We start from the raw sequence: 21,833 nt of genomic DNA on the forward strand, positions 1-21,833 counted from the left end.
AATCCCCACCCCAATACATTTTTATTTACAGACTCTACATTTTAGACCCCGAGAATCTTGTAAATCAGTGTTTTTAACTTCATGTCTATGCCCCATGTGTAATTTGTGAAGAAACCTGTAAACTATTGACTACATACCACTGTGCAATATTCTTTCTTTTTGATACATTTGTTATAACAGTTACTTGTTTGAATTTGGACAGAAACCCAGTAAGGGAAACCAAAAACATTTTAGAGCAAACATCCATCTTATACCATTATCTATGTTAACATGAGATTAAATAATAGCTTTCTTTGTAAATTACAAAGAAAATGCCTCTGCGATATCTGCAGATTACCCATGCCTTGCCTCAACACAGCATAACTTTCGATTCTACACATTTCCTAGTGCACTGATACACACCAAGGGCAAGGTTTGGTTGTCTACACGTGACACCTCTGAAGCAAATGCAAACAAGCAATATATAAAATCTTTACTCTTTCTGTTCTTTCATCCTAAAGGAAGATGTACAGTATTCAGAAACATACACACTGATGACAATTAGGATGCTGGGGTTAAGGGGATAAAAACTGTCAATATAACTTGATAGTCCATTCTGAATCATCCCACTACACACAAAGTGAAAAAGGAAGCCAGTTGATCACAATAAAGGACAATGATATCTAAAACAATCTGTTTAACAGGCTGTTGGGTTTTGAATCAATGCAAAGGAACTAGTAAATTATGAATGTAGAATATTAATTGTGACTATCCTTCATATCTGTACATGTTAAGAAGATATTGATTTGTTACCCATAATTTCCTTCTTAGTTTGATTCTAATTGTTAAAATAATATGACAGATTTTCAAATGTCCCTTCCTTTAGAGACAGTGATGGAAAAACCCCAAAAAACAATAACTGTTCTGTAATCAGAAATAAAATGGTGCATGAACTCTTTTTTTCCCATCCTTTACAGTAAATGCACTTCTACAACAATCGGTTTATTTTATCTGTGTATGGTCTGGACGTTAGATGGAACAGTCTACTTCTGGTTCTTGAGCAGTTCGTCAATCTGGGTTTTGAACATGTTCTTGACGTCCTCCAGGTCGAGTCTCAGCTCCTCTGCCTCCTCAGCCTTCTCTCCATACATCTGGAGGATGGTGTTGTGTCTCTGCTCCAGCTCCTACAACACAGTCATTCGCACAACACAGGCTCAGAGGACAACACTAGATTTATATAGTCACAAAAGGGTTTACTAATGGACTTTACCTTTCCTTTATCTGTGCCTAGATGGTTATACATTTCTGCCCAGTAACTCATCTTGTGAGATGTCAGTTTTCACATAACATCTTGGTTTTTAATTAAAGAATCACAACAAGGACTGACCCTAATATGATTACACTGGCTTAGTGGCACTTGTATTTCACTGGCTTAGTGGCACTTGTATATCACTGGCTTAGTGGCACTTGTATTTCACTGGCTTAGTGGCACTTGTATTTCACTGGCTTAGTGGCACTTGTATTTCACTGGCTTAGTGGCACTTGTATTTCACTGGCTTAGTGGCACTTGTATTTCACTGGCACAGTGGCACTTGTATTTCACTGGCACTTGTATTTCACTGGCTTAGTGGCACTTGTATTTCACTGGCACTTGTATTTCACTGGCTTAGTGGCACTTGTATTTCACTGGCACTTGTATTTCACTGGCTTAGTGGCACTTGTATTTCACTGGCTTAGTGGCACTTGTATTTCACTGGCTTAGTGGCACTTGTATTTCACTGGCTTAGTGGCACTTGTATTTCACTGGCTTAGTGGCACTTGTATTTCACTGGCTTAGTGGCACTTGTATTTCACTGGCTTAGTGGCACTTGTATTTCACTGGCTTAGTGGCACTTGTATTTCACTGGCTTAGTGGCACTTGTATTTCACTGGCTTAGTGGCACTTGTATTTCACTGGCTTAGTGGCACTTGTATTTCACTGGCTTAGTGGCACTTGTATTTCACTGGCTTAGTGGCACTTGTATTTCACTGGCTTAGTGGCACTTGTATTTCACTGGCTTAGTGGCACTTGTATTTCACTGGCTTAGTGGCACTTGTATTTCACTGGCTTAGTGGCACTTGTATGAACTGATCCTCTCCTCACCTGAAGTTGTACTTTCAGTGTGGGGATCTCCTTCACACTGTCCTCCATCTCCTCATTCTGATTGGTCAATCTGACCATCTCCTCCGCCATGGACGAGCGAGTCCTCTCCAGACTAGCGATCTCCAGCTAAGGGAGAAAGGGATGAGAGAGAGGGAGGGAGACGAGAAGCAAGAGGTAAGATCCTGGCAAGCATTGTTTTTCAACAACAGTATGTTTGTAAATCCTACACTTCATTGAAAACCAGAAGGCATTTAAAGAAATGCATGTAGGATACTTCCAATGGTAGTCCTCAAAGCAATGTGAAAGCAGTGTCAGACAGGCAGCTGGTACCTGTAGCTGTGCTATCTCTCCCTCTCGGAGTTTGAGCTGGGATTGCAGGTTCTCTATGATGCTGGAGCCTCCACTGAGCCGAGCCGCCTCATACAGGTTGGTCCCACTCATAGACATCGTCATCGTCCCCAACGAGTGACCCAGAGAGTCCTCCTGATTAAATTCAAAACAGGTCTGTCTTGTTAACCATCCAACCTCAAATTAACCAAATATGCAAACTACCGGTAGTTAGGATTTGGCCCTTTGTCATACGTTCCCTATTCATCTTACTTAGCTGCATGTAATAAACAAAAAAACAGACCTTTCTAGGTCACCATCCCAAATACAGGGCTAGAAATGGTAGGCTGGATGGGTATGAAAGAGTTAAAGGTGTGCCTGTGGCAAGTACCTGGGAGAAGGAGGAGTGCAGGCCGGCATGGTCTACCCCGCTGATGGAGCTGGAACGGGACAGGGAGGGGGTGGATGAGGCTGGGGGCTCACCCACAGAGTGAACCAATATCTTCCGCTCCTAATGACAGAGAAACATCATATACATCAGGCCAGTCTCGCTCCACACTGATTGATTAAAGAACAGACACACACGGCTGGTCATTGATATAGAACTTACATTGATAAATAGATCTACCTTTTCCTTCAGGGCCTCTTGTGCTAGGTAGCATTTCTTCTTCTCTTGCTCCACCTTCATTTTCTCCATCTCCAGCTGATTGGTCAGGAGGAGCTGGTGGGAGGAACAGAGAAGGTTACAGATGTGTAAGAAGTGTTGTTCCATTACTGCAGGGTGAGTAGGGCAGGGGAGAGAACATACCTTCTCCTTCTTGGCCTCCTCCTGTGTTCGAGTGTGCTCTCCCCTCAGATTCTCCAGCTCCACATGCTCCCTACACCATAAGGATGACAGGAAATTGCCATTAATGGAAAGGCTCCAAAGCTTTGTAATGGATAGACACTAGGTCCACCTTAAGGAAAGTAAAGGCAACTGACTACTATGTAACAGTGAAAGTCTCACAGAACCTATGAAAAAAGCCCTCCAGTACCTGCTGCTGTCATCCTCCAGTTTCTCCCGCCTGGTCTTCTCTGCGTCCAGCTGACCGTGGAGACGCCCTTTCTCTTGTCGAAGCAGGGAATTCTGGGACTCCAGTGAGGCCAGCTGGGCCTTAATGGCCATCAGCTCCTCAGTTGCTGCACGCTCCTTTTCCACGGCAACAGCCAGCTGGGCCTGTGCTTCCACTGTTGAGTTAAAGGGTGGGAGGTTAAAGGAATTACATATAAAAAATAAAAATACATTTAAATAGGAGCAATCGGTTGTCCAGAGGAGACTCTTAAAAAGCTTGTTACAAACTAGAGTAACTTTTGAGAGTAACCTAGTCGATCTGAGATGCTCTTCTCCAGTTTCTCCCATGATGCTGTCTGGCCCCCCAGCGAGGCCTGCAGGTTCTCGATCTGTCTGAGCAGCGGCCGCGTTGCAGAGGTAACACTCTGACTCAGCTCTTGGTTCCTGGTCTCCGCCCCCTGCAGTCTCTATGGAGACAACCAGCAAACACATTAGTGTTTGACCTTTGACTCCTAACACAAGCCCGGCTTCCCCTTACAGTCAACTCCAAATAAGTCATGAGTGTCTCTTACCTGCTGCAGGTCACTGATCTCCTCCCTCAGGTAGTCTTCTTTCCTGGCCTGCTGCTGTTCAGCCCTCTGCAGAGCCAGCCGCAGATCAGCCACCTGGTTGACCAGAGCATCCTGCTGCATGCGGGCCTCCTCCTGGGCCTTCACCAGGGCCAGAGCCAGCTCCTCCTTGGCCTGGGTCTCCCTGCTCAGAGCAGCCTCCTGGGCCTCGCTGGCATGGCTAGCCTTGGCTTTGTGCAGTGCAGCCAGTTCCCTGAGATCACAGACACACATTTACATTTTAGTCATTTAACAGATGCTCTTATCAACAGTAACTTAAAGGAGCAATTAGGGTTAAGTGACTTGCTTATCGACAGATTTTTCACTAGTCCGCTCGGGGATTCAAACCAGCAACCTTTCGGTTACTGGCCCAACGCTCTTAACTTCTGGCTAACTTCCGCCACATTACACTGACTTGGACATACTGTATGAGTTGGTGCTTCTGTGACCGTCTTTACCCGTCAGAATGTTATGTCTTTGTGTGATTTCAAAATGACAAGCACATCTGCACGTCTGAAGCAGGAGTTAGAAAAGTAGGGTGGAGTGAGTTATTATTTCACCAGTGCGAGTTACACTAGTAGAGTGGAGTACAGAATGTATCCTCACTTGTAGGAGTTGTCGAGGGCAGCCTGCAGGCTCCTGTTGTTTTCCAGGAGCTCCTCTGAGTCACTCTGGAGTTTGGTCATGTCCTTCTCCTGGCGCTCCACCACCACGTTCAGCTTCTTAATGTTGTCCCTGTGCTGCTTCTCCACTTCCTCCTTCTCATCCAGAACCTACAGACACATATACAGCCAGGCAGGGTTAAATATCAAATGGGCTTTCAGCATCAGGATACACTTCTGATGACTACTGAAGTAATGTGAATTTTCAAATAAAATCCTTAAAATTAAAAATATATACACTACCGTTCAAAAGTTTGGGGTCACTTCGAAATGTCCTTGTTTTTGAAAGAAAAGCACATTTTGTTGTCCATTAAAATATCAAATTGACCAGAAATACAGTGTAAACATTGTTAATGTTGTAAACAGATGCCTCACAAGTCCTCAACTGGCAGCTTCATTAAATAGTACCTGCAAAACACCAGTCTCAACATCAACAGTGAAGAGGCGACTCCGGGATTCTGGCCTTATAAGGCAGAGTTCCTCTGTTCAGTGTGTGTTCTTTTGCCCATCTAATCTTTCCTTTTTATTGGCCAGTCTGAGATATGGCCTTTTCTTTGCAACTCAAATCAAATCACATTTTATTTGTCACATACACATGGTTAGCAGATGTTAATGCGAGTGTCGCGAAATGCTTGTGCTTCTAGTTCCGACAATGCAGTAATAACCAACAAGTAATCTAACCTAACAATTCCACAACTACTACCTTATACACACAAGTGTAAAGGGATAAAGAATATGTACATAAAGATATATGAATGAGTGATGGTACAGAACGGCATAGGCAAGATGCAGTAGATAGTATAGTGTACAGTCTATACATATGAGATGAGTAATGTAGGGTATGTAAACATAAAGTGGCATAGTTTAAAGTGGCTAGTGATACATGTATTACATAAAGATGGCAAGATGCAGTAGATGATATAGAGTACAGTACATACATATACATATGAGATGAGTAATGTAGGATATGTAAACATTATATTAAGTGGCATTGTTTAAAGTGGCTAGTGATACATTTTTACATAATTTCCATCAATTCCCATTATTAAAGTGGCTGGAGTTGAGTCAGTATGTTGGCAGCGGCCACTAAATGTTAGTGGTGGCTGTTTAACAGTCTGATGGCCTTGAGATAGAAGCTGTTTTTCAGTCTCTCGGTCCCTGCTTTGATGCACCTGTACTGACCTCGCCTTCTGGATGATAGCGGGATGAACAGACAGTGGCTCGGGTGGTTGTTGTCCCTGATGATCTTTATGGCCTTCCTGTGACATCGGGTGGTGTAGGTGTCCTGGAGGGCAGGTAGTTTGCCCCCGGTGATGCGTTGTGCAGACCTCACTATCCTCTGGAGAGCCTTACGGTTGTGGGCGGAGCAGTTGCCGTACCAGGCGGTGATACAGCCCGACAGGATGCTCTCGATTGTGCATCTGTAGAAGTTTGAGTGCTTTTGGTGACAAGACAAATTTCTTAAGCCTCCTGAGGTTGAAGAGGCGCTGCTGCGCCTTCTTCACAACGCTCTCTGTGTGGGTGGACCAATTCAGTTTGTCCGTGATGTGTACACCGAGGAACTTAAAACTTTCCACCTTCTCCACTACTGTCCCGTCGATGTGGATAGGGGGGTGCTCCCTCTGCTGTTTCCTGAAGTCCACAATCATCTCCTCTGTTTTGTTGACGTTGAGTGTGAGGTTATTTTCCTGACACCACACTCCGAGGGCCCTCAACTCCTGCCTGTAGGCCGTCTCGTCGTTGTTGGTAATCAAGCCTACCACTGTAGTGTCGTCCGTATACTTGATGATTGAGTTGGAGGCGTGCATGGCCACGCAGTCGTGGGTGAACAGGGAGTACAGGAGAGGGCTCAGAACGCACCCTTGTGGGGCCCCAGTGTTGAGGATCAGCGGGGTGGAGATGTTGTTACCTACCCTCACCACCTGGGGGCGGCCCGTCAGGAAGTCCAGGACCCAGTTGCACAGGGCGGGGTCGAGACCCAGGGTCTCGAGCTTGATGACGAGTTTGGAGGGTACTATGGTGTTAAATGCTGAGCTGTAGTCGATGAACAGCATTCTCACATAGGTATTCCTCTTGTCCAGATGGGTTAGGGCAGTGTGCAGTGTGGTTGCGTTTGCGTCGTCTGTGGACCTATTGGGTCGGTAAGCAAATTGGAGTGGGTCTAGGGTGTCAGGTAGGGTGGAGGTGATATGGTCCTTGACTAGTCTCTCAAAGCACTTCATGATGACGGAAGTGAGTGCTACGGGGCGGTAGTCGTTTAGCTCAGTTACCTTAGCTTTCCTGGGAACAGGAACAATGGTGGCCCTCTCGAAGCATGTGGGAACAGCAGACTGGGATAAGGATTGATTGAACATGTCCTTAAACACACCAGCCAGCTGGTCTGCGCATGCTCTGAGGACGCGGCTGGGAATGCCGTCTGGGCCTGCAGCCTTGCGAGGGTTAACGCGTTTAAATGTTTTACTCACCTCTGCTGCAGTGAAGGAGAGCCCGCAGGTTTTGGTAGCGGGCCGTGTCAGTGGCACTGTATTATCCTCAAAGCGAGCAAAAAAGTTATTTAGTCTGTCTGGGAGCAAGACATCCTGGTCCGCGACGGGGCTGGTTTTCTTTTTGTAATCCGTGATTGACTGTAGATCCTGCCACATACCTCTTGTGTCTGAGCTGTTGAATTGCGACTCTACTTTGTCTCTATACTGGCACTTAGCTTATTTGATTGCCTTGCGGAGGGAATAGATACACTGTTTGTATTCGGTCATGTTTCCGGTCACCTTGCCCTGGTTAAAAGCAGTGGTTAGCGCTTTCAGTTTCACGCGAATGCTGCCATCAATCCACGGTTTCTGGTTTTGGGAATGTTTTAATCGTTGCTGTGGGTACGACATCGTCAATGCACTTTCTAATGAACTCGCTCACCGAATCAGCGTATTTGTCAATGTTGTTGTTGGACGCAATGCGGAACATATCCCAATCCACGTGATCGAAGCAGTCTTGAAGCGTGGAATCAGATTGGACCAGCGTTGAACAGACCTGAGCGCGGGAGCTTGCCGTTTTAGTTTCTGTTTGTAGGCTGGAAGCAACAAAATGGAGTCGCGGTCAGCTTTTCCGAAAGGAGGGCGGGGGAGGGCCTTATATGCGTCGCGGAAGTTAGTATAACAATGATCCAAGGTTTTACCAGCCCTGGTAGCACAATCGATATGCTGATAGAATTTAGGGAGTTTTGTTTTCAGATTAGCCTTGTTAAAATCCCCAGCTACGATGAATGCAGCCTCTGTGACCTGGTTTCCAGTTTACATAAAGTCAGATAAAGTTCGTTCAGGGCCATCGATGTGTCTGCTTGGGGGGGAATATATACGGCTGTGATTATAATCAAAGAGAATTCCCTTGGTAGATAATGCGGTCGACATTTGATTGTGAGGAATTCTAAATCAGGTGAACAGAATGACTTGAGTTCCTGTATGTTGTTATGATCACACCACGTCTCGTTAATCATAAAGGCATACACGCCCGCCCCTCTTCTTACCAGAAAGATGTTTGTTTCTGTCGGCGCGATGCGTGAAGAAACCAGCTGGCTGCACCGACTCCGTTAGCGTCTCTCGAGTGAGCCATGTTTCCGTGAAGCAAAGAACGTTACAGTCTCTGATGTCTCTCTGGAATGTTACCCTTGCTCGGATTTCATCAACCTTGTTGTCAAGAGACTGGACATTGGCGAGTAGTATGCTAGGGAGTGGAGCGCGATGTGGCCGTCTCCGAAGCCTGACCAGAAGACCGCTTCGTTTGCCCCTTTTACGGCGTCTTTGTTTAGGGTCGCCGGCTGGGATCAGATCCATTGTACTGGGTGGAAGGCAAAACACAGGATCCGCTTCGGGATTCCTGGTTGTAATGATGGTGAGTTGACGTTGCTCTTATATTCAGTAGTTCCTCCCGACTGTATGTAATGAAACCTAAGATTACCTGGGGTACCAATGTAAGAAATAACACATAAAAAAACAAAATACTGCATAGTTTCCTAGGAACGCGAAGCGAGGCGGCCATCTCTGTCGGTGCCGGAACTGGATTATGCCTGCCTAGAAGGCCAGCATACCGGAGTCACCTCTTCACTGTTGACGTTGAGACTGGTGTTTTGCGGGAACTATTTAATGAAGCTGCCAATTGAGGACTTGTGAGGCGTCTGTTTCTCAAACTAGACACTAATGTACATGTTCTCTTGCTCAGTTGTGCACCGGGGCCTCCCACTCCTCTTTCTATTCTGGATGGAGCTAGTTTGCGCTGTTCTGTGAAGGGCGCAGTACACAGAGTTGTACGAGATCTTCAGTTTGTTGGCAATTTCTCACATGGAATAGCCTTAATTTCTCAGAACAAGAATAGACTAATGAGTTTCAGACAAAAGTGTTTTGTTTCTGGCCATTTTGAGCCTGTAATTGAACCCCCAAATCCTGATGTTCCAGATACTCAACTAGTCTAAAGAAGGCCAGTTTTAATGCTTCTTTAATCAGAACAACAGTTTTCAGCTGTGCTAACATAATTGCAAAAGGGTTTTCTAATGATCATTCAGCCTTTAAAAATTATAATCTTGGATTAGCTAACAACGTGCCATTGGAGAGATGGTTGCTGATAATGGGCTTACGTAGATATTCCATTTAAAAAATCTACCGTTTCCAGCTATAGTCATTTACAACATTAACAATGTCTACACTGTATTTATGATCAATTTGATGTTATTTTAAAATGGACAAAAAAAAATAGCTTTTCTTCCAAAAACAAGGACGTTTCTAAGTGACCCCAAACTTTTGAACGGTATTATATATTTCCACTGACCTGCTGTAGGTGTTTGAGCTCTTCCTCCTGCTCTTTCAGCTTCTTGTTCTGTTTGGTGATTTTGGTCTCGCTCTCCTTCTCCTTCACACGTAGCTTCTTGATGATGTTGGAGTGCTGCAGCTGCTGCTTGGACAGCTTCTCACCCTCCTCCAGCAGTTCGCGGATCTGCTCCTCCTTCTCTCTGATGATCTCCATAGTCTCGTTGGAGTTCAGTCTGGTGGACAGCTCTTCCCTCATCCCCTTTATCTCCTCCGGAGGAAACATAACAGTAAAATACGCTGGAGAGCATGTTCTTGAAGAAGGCTTTGTGCATAACGTGACTATCATGGTCACTAATTTTCAGTTATTTGACTCAATGATCTTAAATCAATTCTTATGGGGGTAAAGTAACCAGGGACAGTAATACCTGGCACAAACATAGAGATATAGGTTTGTGTTTTACCTTCTTGGCAATATCCCTCTCCTTGCACGCTAGCTGGGCTTTCCTCTCTGTGTCTGCGATGCGCTGAGTGAACTCCTCCTTCAGAGACTGCACACTGGAACTCTCCTCCTTAAGACCTATCACCTCACTGCAACACACAGAGACGTCTCAGTCTCTTAAAGGACCATCCTTATCTATAGACTATACTTTACCATAGACACAACCAAGAGGACAAATTGGCCGACAAACTATTTGCTATTTACTTTACTATTCATGTATAGATGGGTTAGTTGTTTAGAAACAAAACTGACCCATGCGAAACTATGGGGCAAAACAAACATGGTTGGCTTAGATTGTTGACAACATGTAACTTATATTTCATCTCCAAATGTTTATTGAAAACAAATACATTTGCACAATTAGCACTTGTCTCTCACATTATTACAGTTGTTGGTTAGTTTGCTAGTGAATTTTGGCCATATTAGCATTGAAACAAGACACCTGTGATTCCCCACATGACAGATTCTTGTCATTATTGCTAGCTATCTGACCGTTCAGAATCATAACAAAGCACAGCTTCAGGCTTTGTGCATCATTTTTGTGACTTCGTCAGCCAACCCGTCTATAGAGCATGCTGAGTGTACAAAGCATTAGGAACACCTACTTTTTCCATGACAAAGACTGACCAGGTGAAAGCTATGATCTCTTACTGATGTCGCTTGTTAAATCCACTTCAATCAATGTAGATGAAGGGGAGGAGACAGATTAAAGAAGGATTTTTAAGCCTTAAGACATGGATTGTACATGTGTGCCATTCAGAGGGTGAATTGGCAAGACAAAATATTTAAGTGCCTTTGAACAGGGTATGGTAGCAGGTGACAGTCACAACGGTTTGAGTGTGTCAAGAACTGCAATGCTGCTGGGTTTTGTACGCTCAATAGTTTCCTGTGTGTATCAACAACGGTCCACCACCCAAAGGTCGTCCAGCCAACATGACACAACTGTGGGAAGCATTGGACTCAACATGGGCCAGCATCCCTGTGGAACGCTTGACACCTTATTGAGTCCATGCCCCCACGAGGCTGTTCTGAGGGCAAAAGGGGATGTAACTTAATATTAGGAAGGTGTTCCTAATGTTTTCTACACTCAGTGTATAGGTGTGTTTGGAGAATGCTTCTTTCTGCTCTTACAATGCATTTCAGACATGGGTTTTACACATTGTCAGGATCTTTATACTCACTCTTTAAGGTTGTCACACTCCTCCTCCAGCCTGGCCTTGTCTTTGCTGACTGACAGCAGCTGTAACTCCCTCTTCTCAAGGCGGCTTGACAGCTCATCAATTACCTACAAAGAAATGATTTTCCACAAACCAACGCATTGAAAACACTGATAAGGCACCTTAATAAATGATTAGTACTTAATTCTTGTCTCACAGTTTCCATCAAATGTGTTGTTCAAATTGAGGTGCACATTGTTTAATTCATGATGGTTTGGGGGAATGCATCTTATCCACAGTGACTATTTACTTTGGCATATGAACAGGATTGTCCAACCAAGTGTTTTACTCTCCAGGCGTTGGTATTTAAAAAAAGGGACACACCAACTCACGCACACACAAGCAGTTCATTAAAAAGTGTTGTTACAAAGGTCGTGTTCTGAACAGGTGTTACCTTTTGAAGCTCCAGAATCTGACATGTTGACACCCCTCTTTTCTCTTCCGTTATTGGTGGGGGTAACTGTTCCTCATGGCCAGGGGTGGGACCTGACAGCGTGACGTCCGCCTCTGATTCCTGTTCTATTAGGTCCTCAGGCTGCTCGCTGTTAACAGGCGTGGCACTGCGACCACTCTCCTCCATCTCATTCTCATCCAGAGACTGATCCTTCATTGTTTCTGTTAGCCCCTCCTCGTCTTCTTCCTCCTCCTGCTGCTGCTCCTCCTCTTCTTCTTCCCGTTCCTGTGCAGTGGTTGCCACTCTGACAGGCGGCGAAGGCGTGGGCCCTGCGGTGACAGATGCCAGCGTCCGGCTCCCTGGGATCTCATCATCAGAGTTGACTTCGCTGACACTGCGGCTGTCCAGGGACTGCATGCTGAACGAGTCGATGCGTTCAAAGGCATCTGAGGAGGATCCACAGCTCTCGGTCAGCTTGGGGTAGTCCTCCAAGCGGGGGAAGTCCCCACAGGCAGAGGCTGAGAGAAGCTGGAAGGAGCCCTGCATCAGGTGGAGACCTGCTTTGGCCTCTGCTATCTCCTGCCTGGAACTGGCTGAACTCTCACTCTGTACACTCTCATGGTCCAAAACCTCAATATCACTGGTGGTGGAGGTGCCTGAGGAGAAGGCGCTGACAGGAGGGGAGGGGGTGTTGCTCTGTCTGTCCTCCGATTTAGGGGAGGGTGTGTCACTCTGCCTGTCCCCCGCTTTGGGATCTTTGGCCTCCAATAAGATTTCCCTAGGGGGTGTGGGAGGAGATGGATTGAAGGGGGGCTCCAGTTCAGTGTTGATGGTGGGTTCAGAGATCTGATCATCATAATCAGGTTGGGTTTCTGAGGGAGTAAATGGTCGTTCGGTTTGTGCATCCTCAGAAACAGCAGTTGTATCATCCACAGTTGATTCTACCCAGCTCTCACTGATTAGTGGACTGTCAGTGTCATCAGGAGAATCACCCTGAGCCAGGACTGGAGGGTCTGGTGTCTGAACGAGAACGATTTCAGAGGAAGACCATAGACTTGAGGACTCAGTCAGGACAGCCTGGTTCTCAGTAGCTTCCTGGTCTTCCAGTCTGTTGGTCTCTGTCAGGCCTGTCTTGTGAGGGTCCACGTCATCCTTAACCACAGTATCCTTGTCCTCCTCATCCTTCTCCTGTGGCCGCCTGTGGGACTTGGTGGGCGGCACAGAGACAACCTGGGTGTCCATAACACCCTGGAGCTCTCCTGTGGGCAGAAAAGCACTGAAGAAGTTCTCTGTTTCATCCACAACCATGCGGGTGACAGGGGTCGTGATGGCCTCAGATGATGGGGGGAGAGTTGTGGTGCATTCCTCCGGGGTAGAGTCCCATTGTGTCATCCCCCATCCACCACTCAATGGAGTCTTCCCTGGTAGATCTAACGTGAAAACCCTTGTTGGTTAATGTCGAGAAGATAAGGTCATATAAACTCCAAAGCATATCAAATATTAGCTTTATTGGGTAGAGTACATTATACACCTCTTTATGACTACCTTCCTTATCAAGATGACTAGTGTCTTGCTTCCATAGGTAATCACATCAATTCATGAATAATGTTCAAACGAAAAAGGTTGTATAATGTTGACCCCAAAACAACAGCACACTGACATGCTAAGCTAGCTAGTTAGATAACGTTACTTTACCTACCGTCATAAGGCATTACCACTGTGTCACCCCATTCGTCTTCTTTAATGTCCAGCACTCGGTCGATGGACTTCTGAGCTGTTGTCAAAGCTTGTTTGGCAAAGCTTGACAGTTGGGTAGAACTGAACCAACTCATAGCGGTCTATTGCTAGCTAGCTAACGTTAGTGACCAGGTTAGCTAGCTAGGAGTATGGACTTTCAAATGAGGTTAGCTAACGAGATAGTTAACTTACGACAATCTCGATCTAGTATGGCTAAGTTATGTTACTCCAAAAAAGGAAATGCTAAGCAGCGAGTTGTCCAACTTTGCTACCTAGTTAACGTTAGCTGGTTAGGCAACTAATGTTAGCTAGCTAACAACAATCAGGCAAACCTTTCGTCGATCCATGTCAAAGAACACTCCATAAAGAAAGCTCGATAATCCATAAAGTGCAATAAAACGCCTTGCCTCAATCATGACATGATTAAATGATTAAATGTTATGGTGCTTCATGAACAGTCTTTCCCCTGCACCGTCGATTTGTTTTGGTATTTTTGGCGACTGGCTAGCTAGCTAGGTACTTCCTTTCCACGTAGCAGCAACCACCCACAAGTGACGTCATGATACAGTCTGCTGAAGTGGAGGCTCCTGTCCTGAAGGGCTCACACGCGTTAATCGAAGGAAGAATGATTCCGTTACTGGGTAACTCTGCTGACATTAACCAAATTGGAACTGTGAGTACTACCAAGAGTACAGTTAATGTACTGCCACGAATAAATGTACCGTTCGACCTACAACTGATGAACACTTGCCAACTAAAAAAAAGGAAGTAAATAGATTTGTTATACTGTTAACCACCGCTACCTCAGCTGAGCGTGGTTTTCCGCCGGAGTAATCCTCTCAAAGTTCACTGTTTGTTTTATTGTTCACATTACTACTTGTGTTATCTAATTTGTGTTCTTTCTTTTTTGAATGCAGGAGTTCGTTTTCAATTCACTCAATATCTTTAGTCTGAATGCTAGGGGTTTGAGAAATCTTACAAAAAGGAAAGCTTTATTTTTATATTGTAAACGCAGTAACGCAGATTTTGTCCTTCAGCAAACTCATTCGGGTGAAAGTGATTTGACATTTTGGAAAGCACAATGGGGAGATATGGCCTATTTCAGTCATGGATCAAATCTTTCTGCTGGTGTTTTGACACTTATTCACAAGTTTAAAGGTGACGTTCTAAAATCCACATCTTCACAAGATGGGAGATGGGTCATAGTAACTGTTAAACTTGACAATGCTATTTTCATCATCTGTAATGTATACGGATATAACTCACATGCTCCTAATAAGACCCTTTTTGCCCAATTTACCAGGAAAGTACAGGATTTAAGTAACAAATACTCAGAGTCTTTTCTAATTATTTCAGGGGATTTTAATGAAGCCCTCAAAATAGCAATATTATCACCACATTATGCAAGGATCTCTGTGTTGAGGATTCCTTGCGTTATTTCAATCCGGATGCAAAGAGTTATACCTGGACTTGGGTCATGGAAGTAGATGGGAATTTTTCAAATATAAAGTCAGTGGAAGCCATTAAATGCGCCAAAGAGCTGATGCACTTAAAGAGCCTTAGAGAAAAAGAGATGATGAGCAAGCTTGACAGTTTTCTAAAGATAACCTATCTGAAGAAGGGGAGTCTGTATTCAAGCCTTTACAACTAGAATTAGAACAGCTTTACACGGATCTAGCAAAGGGTGCCTTTGTAAGGTCAAGAGCAAAATTGATTGAAGTGGGGAAAGAAACACTAGTTACTTTTTTGCACTTGAAAGGAGAAACTACAAAAGAAAATCTATAACTGCACTCAAAATTAACGATGTTTTATGCAAAGATCCCATTACAATATCATCATTTGTCAATTCCTTTTATGAAAACATTTACAGCTCTCAATTTCAGGAAGATGGTTGTGAAAGCTACATTTGCCACATTCAGAATTATGTCAGTTTGCGATTCACATGTGTCAATTGAAGAAATTAGAGGCTCTGAATTCAATGAAAAAAGGGAAATCACCTGGCCCTGATGGCCTGTCAGTTAAATTCTATAGACAGTTTTGGGAGTTACTAGAAGACCCGATTTGTTTTAATATGTTTCAAGATTGCATTAAAAGTGGGGAAATGGTCTCCACTGTGAAACAGGGCCTTATTTCATTGATTCCAAAGCCCGATAAAGACCCTTGTCTCATTGACAATTGGAGACCAATTACTTTATTAAATATTGATTACAAATTGATTGCTCTGGTTTATGCCAAATGATTAAAGAAAGGAATAGATACCATTATAAATGAGACTCAAACAGGATTTATGAAGGGCCATCATATAAGCTCATTTGTTTAGTCTTGGACCTTATAGATTTTTCAGATGCAATTGACTCAGATGCGGTTGTCTTATTTTTGGACTTCTGTAAAGCCTTAGACACAATTGAACATGAATTTATCTTTAGGTCTCTTAAACTTCTTGGTTTTGGTGAAAATTTTATCAAAGTCATTTGTATGTTTTACAAATATATAAATTGTTCTGTGTTACTAAACCTTAATACTTCCAAAAGATTCAGTATCAACAGAAGTGTACGACAGAGATGCCCAATTTCGCCATTTTTATTCACTTTGGATGTGGAATTTCTATCTCTAGATATTCTGATTAATGCAAATTTGTATGGCTTAACCATTTTTAACAAAGAAATCAACATTTCCCAACTGGCTGATGATATTACTCTTTTCTTAAGAGACAAAGACCAGGTCACCCATGCCCTTAATGCTATAACTGCATTTTCTATTGCATCAGGATTAATGCTGAATGTTTCTAAATGTGAAATCATATATTCATTTGACTCTGATGATAAAGAAATAGAAAATATTCCTGTAAAGGACTGTGTTAAATATTTAGGAATACTTCTGTCAAAAAAACACTTAGTCAGACATTTGAATTTCTCTCCTAAAATTAAGAACCAAAAATATATTTATTAATTGGCTACAAAGAGATCTTTCTATTCTTGGGAGAGTACTTCTGTCCAAGGCAGAGGGACTTCCTCGTTTTGTGTACCCCTCATTATCTTTGTGTGTAAATCCTGCTACTTGTAAAGAGATCAATAAGACCTTTTTTGACTTCATCTGGAAAAATAAGTCTCACAAACTAACAAGTCAGTCCTCTGTAATAAAAGAGCTGAAGGAGGTCTGGAAGTGTTGGGTTTTGTTGACATAAATAACACTTTCAAGATCAACTGGTTGAAAAGATGTTTGATCAATACTGATGCAATATGGTATTTCATTCCAAATAATGTGTTTAATAAATTGGGAGGTCTTGGAAGGTCAATTTTTACTGAAATGTAATTATATTCCTGAAAGATTACCTGCTAAATTGACTAGGTTTCACCAACAAGCTTTAATGGCCTGGAAAATATGTTTCCTGCATAATTTTCCCCCACATAAAGCTCTTTTGTGGAATAATTCAGACACAAAATAGAACAATGTAATTGTTCTACCCCAGCTGGCATGAGAGGAATATTGACTTTGTTCTTGATGTTTTCGACAACAAGGGTAATATTCTCACATATGAACAATTTATAACATTGAAAGAGTTTCCAATACCTTTGAGTGTTTACTCCTGTGACCAAAGCCGTTCCCAGTGGTCTAACTACACTAATGAAATCTCATCTTAGCTTTGGTAATGACCACAAAGTTTATCCAGAACTCAGATTGGAAAGCGTGGCCTTACTTGAGAAATCTTGTTTCTGGAACATGCTTATTTCTGACATTGTCTGGAAAAATGCATGGTTAAGGCCTTACAAATATTGTGTACCTGTTACGCACGCCTCTGAGAAGAGGGAACGCAACTCCCTGCTACAACTCAACTCTCTGAAGTGGAAGAGGTATGGACCGTAGGTGCGAGCAAGGATGACACAAAAGCAGAATTTACCGTTTACTAGAAATTATTTTCTTACACGGTAATATGGGGAAAAGGGGCTGGACGGAACCAAAGCAAAGAAAGTAAATATCAAAGTTCCCCCTCTCCTATCTAACCTGCCTACCCACTTAACTTACCTAACTTAGCACCGCCTGGTGCCCTAACCAAAATACAGGGGGTGGTCCGCCCAGGTCTTACCTAGTGTGCCTAGACAGTAAATATACTACGGGTATATGTATGCCCGCGGGCCTCTTGCCTAAGCACTTCCAAAGTGCCTTCTCCTTCCCCCCTGGGAACAAATGAAACAGAGTAATTATTAACGATTTCACAAACACTCACAAACACAGGACATAGCAAAACTGCTACCAACAACAACAGTACATACCACACTTTCTGATACACAACCAACACTATATCACAATCTAATTTCTCTCAATCTCCAAATCTCTACTCCTTATCTCATCTCCCTCCTCTCTCTCTCTCCTGGGCAGAACACTGGCTTTTATCTTCAGGTGGCAATGGTGATTAGAGTCAGCTGCTTCTTGACGAGGGGGCGGGGTCAGCTCCAATCACCAATTAGCCTGGGGTTGACCAATCAGCTGGTTGGGGAGTACTTCAGGAAGCCATCTCCTGAAACACACACTCAAATACAAAACAGAACACAGAAACTGGGGAACCTAACAGTACCAAACAAAGTTAAGGAAGTGCACTTTAAAACCTTTTCTCAATAGGGGGTGCTGTTTTCACTTTGTAAAAATTTCGTTCCCAAATTAAACTGCCTCGTACTCAATTCTTGCTTGTACAATATGCATATTATTATCACTATTGGATAGAAAACACTCTCTAGTTTCTAAAACCGTTTGAATTATATCTGAGTAAAACAGAACTCAAGTTGGAGCAATTTTCCTGTGAGGAAGTGAGAAATCTGAAATCAGCCAGGCTGTTCTGAGGTCAGTTTTTTAATTTGCATGTCTTCTATTGGTTGAGATGCACTGCATACGCCTTCCCCTAGATGTCAGCAAATAGTGAGAATTGGAATGGAGTTGCTAGGCAGATCTGAGGCCATATAAATGGACTGGGAACGTGGGGTCCAGTCTTTCCTTCATTCGCTATGACGCAAGACAGACCTCAAGATGGCGTTCTAGAAAGCTCCCGTTATAGGCCTTAGATATATCCGGCTCTGATTTTATTCGATATAGGTGTTAAAGACATCATAATGTTGTTATTTTAAACCGAGTTATATCAGTTTATATCAGTATTTTGCAATTTTCGGTATTTCATTTGTGCTGCGTTATGGTGAGTTGGACACGTCTTCGCCACATGGCTAATGTTTACTGCTAATTCCAAAGTTGAAGGCGCAATCTACAACCGAGCAACGATTCCTCTGGACAAAGGACAACTTGCCCAAGATTCTGATGGGAGCTCATCAAAAAGTAAGAAGTATTTATGATGTTAATTCGTTGTTCTGTTGAAAAATGTAAAACTACTGTTCCGCCATTAATTTCGGTGCGGTCTCGCTTTAATGCACGCTGTATGTCGTAGTAACATTAATTTTAAAAATCTAACACAGAGGTTGCATTAAGAACTAATGTATCTTTCATTTGCTGTCCAACCTGTATTTTTTAGTCAAGTTTATGATTAGTTACTGATTAGATTAGGTGCCTCTCCCAAGATTTCTCCCGACATATTGTTGGCAGCTTGGCTACTATTCTCATTGTATAACCACGATTTGTGCCGCTAAATATGCACATTTTCGAACAAACTCTATATGTATTGTGTAATATGATGTTATAGGACTGTCATCTGAAGAAGTTTGAGAAGGTTAGTGAAAAAATGTACACTGCTCAAAAAAATAAAGGGAACACTTAAACAACACAACGTAACTCCAAGTCAATCACACTTCTGTGAAATCAAACTGTCCACTTAGGAAGCAATGATTGACAATACATTTCACATGCTGTTGTGCAAATGGAGTAGACAAAAGGTGGAAATTATAGGCAATTAGCAAGACACCCCCAATAAAGGAGTGATTCTGCAGGTGGTGACCACAGACCACTTCTCAGTTCCTATGCTTCCTGGCTGATGTTTTGGTCACTTTTGAATGCTGGCGGTGCTTTCACTCTAGTGGTAGCATGAGACGGAGTCTACAACCAACACAAGTGGCTCAGGTAGTGCAGCTCATCCAGGATGGCACATCAATGCGAGCTGTGGCAAGAAGGTTTGCTGTGTCTGTCAGCGTAGTGTCCAGAGCATGGAGGCACTACCAGGAGACAGGCCAGTACATCAGGAGACGTGGAGGAGGCCGTAGGATGGCAACAACCCAGCAGCAGGACCGCTACCTCCGCCTTTGAGCAGGAGGGGCACTGCCAGAGCCCTGCAAAATTACCTCCAGCAGGAGAGACATAAACAAGGAACTCAGGTCAGGGTGTGACACTACTGATGATATCTGCATTTTCTGTGAAAAAGAAGGTGAAAATCTATTTGTGTCAGAATTTTGGGAAAACCTTGCAAAATACTTATTTACCATTATGAACACTACTCATGTTTTTGACATGAAAGATATAATATGTTACTATTGCAATGATAACAAGACCATTGAAAATATTGTGCATTTTCTAATTCTTGTTACCAAATACTTTATACACAAACAAAAATTCCAAACTTCTATACCAAAATTACACCTTTTTTTGATTGAATTTAACTATTTTATTAAAACATTAACCCTAGTGAACAATAACAATAATAAAATTTTCCTAAATCATTACAATAAGATTTTTTCAGAGTGATTACAATTGCACTAGAATTGTTAATAAAAAAGAAAATGTTTGTTTCAGTATTTTCTCGTTAATACCTGCATTCTGTTTTGTATGATGTAAGAATGTAAATTGTTGATCTGTATTTTGAATTTTAAAAAAGAAGGATGCAAAACCATGCAAAACGAACTGACCCATTCTTTCTCGTGGCAATATGACCACAGGGGTCTGGCAAATATTCAGAAAATATTTATTGGAGTAGTACTTCTCCACAGAGCTTATAACTGTGCATGCACCATTGAGTAACTTGGAAGTATAATTAATAAATCAAAATCAAATAAAATTTTATTGGTCACATTCACATGGCTAGCAGATGTTAATGCGAGTGCAGCAAAATGCTTGTGCTTCTAGTTCCGACAATGCAGTGATATCTAACAAGTAATCTAACAATTCCCCAACAACTACCTAATACACACATCTAAAGGGATGTAATAAGAATATGTACATATAAATATATGGATGAGCGATGGCCAAGCGGCACGGCAAGGTGCAATAGATGGTATAAGGTACAGTATATACATATGAGATGAGTAATGCAAGATATGTTAACATTATTACAGTGGCATTGTTTAAAGTGACCAGTGATCCATTTATTATTTGGCCAGTGATATGAGTCTCTACGTAGGCAGCAGCCTCTCTGAGTTAGTGATTGCTCCTGAAGACTCCTCAACAGCTAATCAAATGGCTACTCAGACTATTTGCATTGCCCCAGCTTTGATGCAGTTGTACTGACCTCGCCTTCTGGATGGTAACGGTGTGAACAGGCAGTGGCTCGGGTGGTTGTTGTCCTTGATGATCTTTTTGGCCTTCCTGTGACATCGGGTGCTGTAGGTGTCCTGGAGGGCAGGTATTTTGCCCCCGGTGATGCATTGTGCAGACTGCACCACCCTCTGGAGAGCCTTGCAGTTGAGGGTGGTGCAGTTTCCGTACCAGGCGGTGATACAGCCCGACAAGATGCTCTCAATTGTGCATCTATAAAAGCTTGTCAGGGTTTTTGGTAACTTGCCAAATTTCATCAACTTCCCGAGGTTGAAGAGGCGCTGTTGTGCCTTCTTCACCACACTGTCTGTGTGGGTGGACCGTTTCATTTTGTCTGTGATGTGTACGCCGAGGAACTTAAAACTGTTCACCTTCTCCACTACTGTCCCTTCGATGTGGATAGAGGGGAGCTCCCTCTGCTGTTTCCTGAAGTCCACGATCATCTCCTCTGTTTTGTTGACGTTGAGTGAGAGGTTGTTTTCCTGACACCACACTCCGAGGGCCCTCACCTCCTCCTTGTAGGCTGTCTCGTCGTTGTTGGTAATCAAGCCCACTACTGTTATGTCGTCTAAAACTTGATGATTGAGTTGGAGGTGTGCATGGCCACGCAGTCATGGGTGAACAGGTAGTACAGGAGGGAGCTGAGCACGCACCCTTGTGGGGCCCGAGTGTTGAGGATAAGCAAAGTGGAGATGTTGTTTCCTACTTTCACCACCTGGGGGCGGCCCGTTTGGAAGTCCAGGACCCAATTGCACAGGGCGGGGTTGAGACCCAAGGCCTCCAGCTTAATGATGAGATTGGAAGGTACTATGGTGTTAAATGCTGAGTCAATGAATAGCATTCTTACATAGGTGTTCCTCTTGTCCAGATGGGATAGGACAGTGTGCAGTGTGATGGCGATTGCATGGTGTATAGACCTCTAGGGGCGGTATGCAAACTGAAGTGGCTCTAGGGTGGCAGGTAAGGTG

The 21,833-nt window shown here is 43.3% G+C and overlaps 1 protein-coding gene across 3 annotated transcripts; it reads right to left on the reverse strand.

Annotated features, from left to right (window-relative positions):
* Nucleotides 1-457: 457 nt before the first annotated feature.
* tmf1 (TATA element modulatory factor 1) lies at nucleotides 458-14,167 on the reverse strand. 3 transcript variants are annotated; one of them, XM_055917208.1, is made up of 15 exons: nucleotides 13,370-14,167; nucleotides 11,671-13,100; nucleotides 11,241-11,344; nucleotides 10,022-10,148; nucleotides 9,580-9,825; nucleotides 4,715-4,881; nucleotides 4,073-4,322; nucleotides 3,811-3,967; nucleotides 3,484-3,676; nucleotides 3,258-3,327; nucleotides 3,060-3,170; nucleotides 2,841-2,960; nucleotides 2,453-2,605; nucleotides 2,123-2,248; nucleotides 458-1,163 (listed from the first exon to the last, which is right to left on the reverse strand). In XM_055917208.1, the coding sequence occupies exons 1-15, from the start codon at nucleotides 13,500-13,502 to the stop codon at nucleotides 1,023-1,025; spliced, it is 3,528 nt and encodes a 1,175-aa protein (XP_055773183.1). In that variant the 5' UTR covers nucleotides 13,503-14,167; the 3' UTR covers nucleotides 458-1,022. The 3 variants fall into 3 exon arrangements, with proteins under 3 accessions (XP_055773183.1, XP_055773182.1, XP_055773184.1); XM_055917207.1 differs by having other exon boundaries at nucleotides 9,580-9,828; nucleotides 13,370-14,165; XM_055917209.1 differs by having other exon boundaries at nucleotides 3,078-3,170; nucleotides 9,580-9,828; nucleotides 13,370-14,164.
* Between the last annotated feature and the right edge of the window lie 7,666 nt (nucleotides 14,168-21,833).

Source organism: Salvelinus fontinalis, chromosome 3 (assembly GCF_029448725.1).
Source record: "Salvelinus fontinalis isolate EN_2023a chromosome 3, ASM2944872v1, whole genome shotgun sequence".
NCBI lineage: Eukaryota > Metazoa > Chordata > Actinopteri > Salmoniformes > Salmonidae > Salvelinus > Salvelinus fontinalis.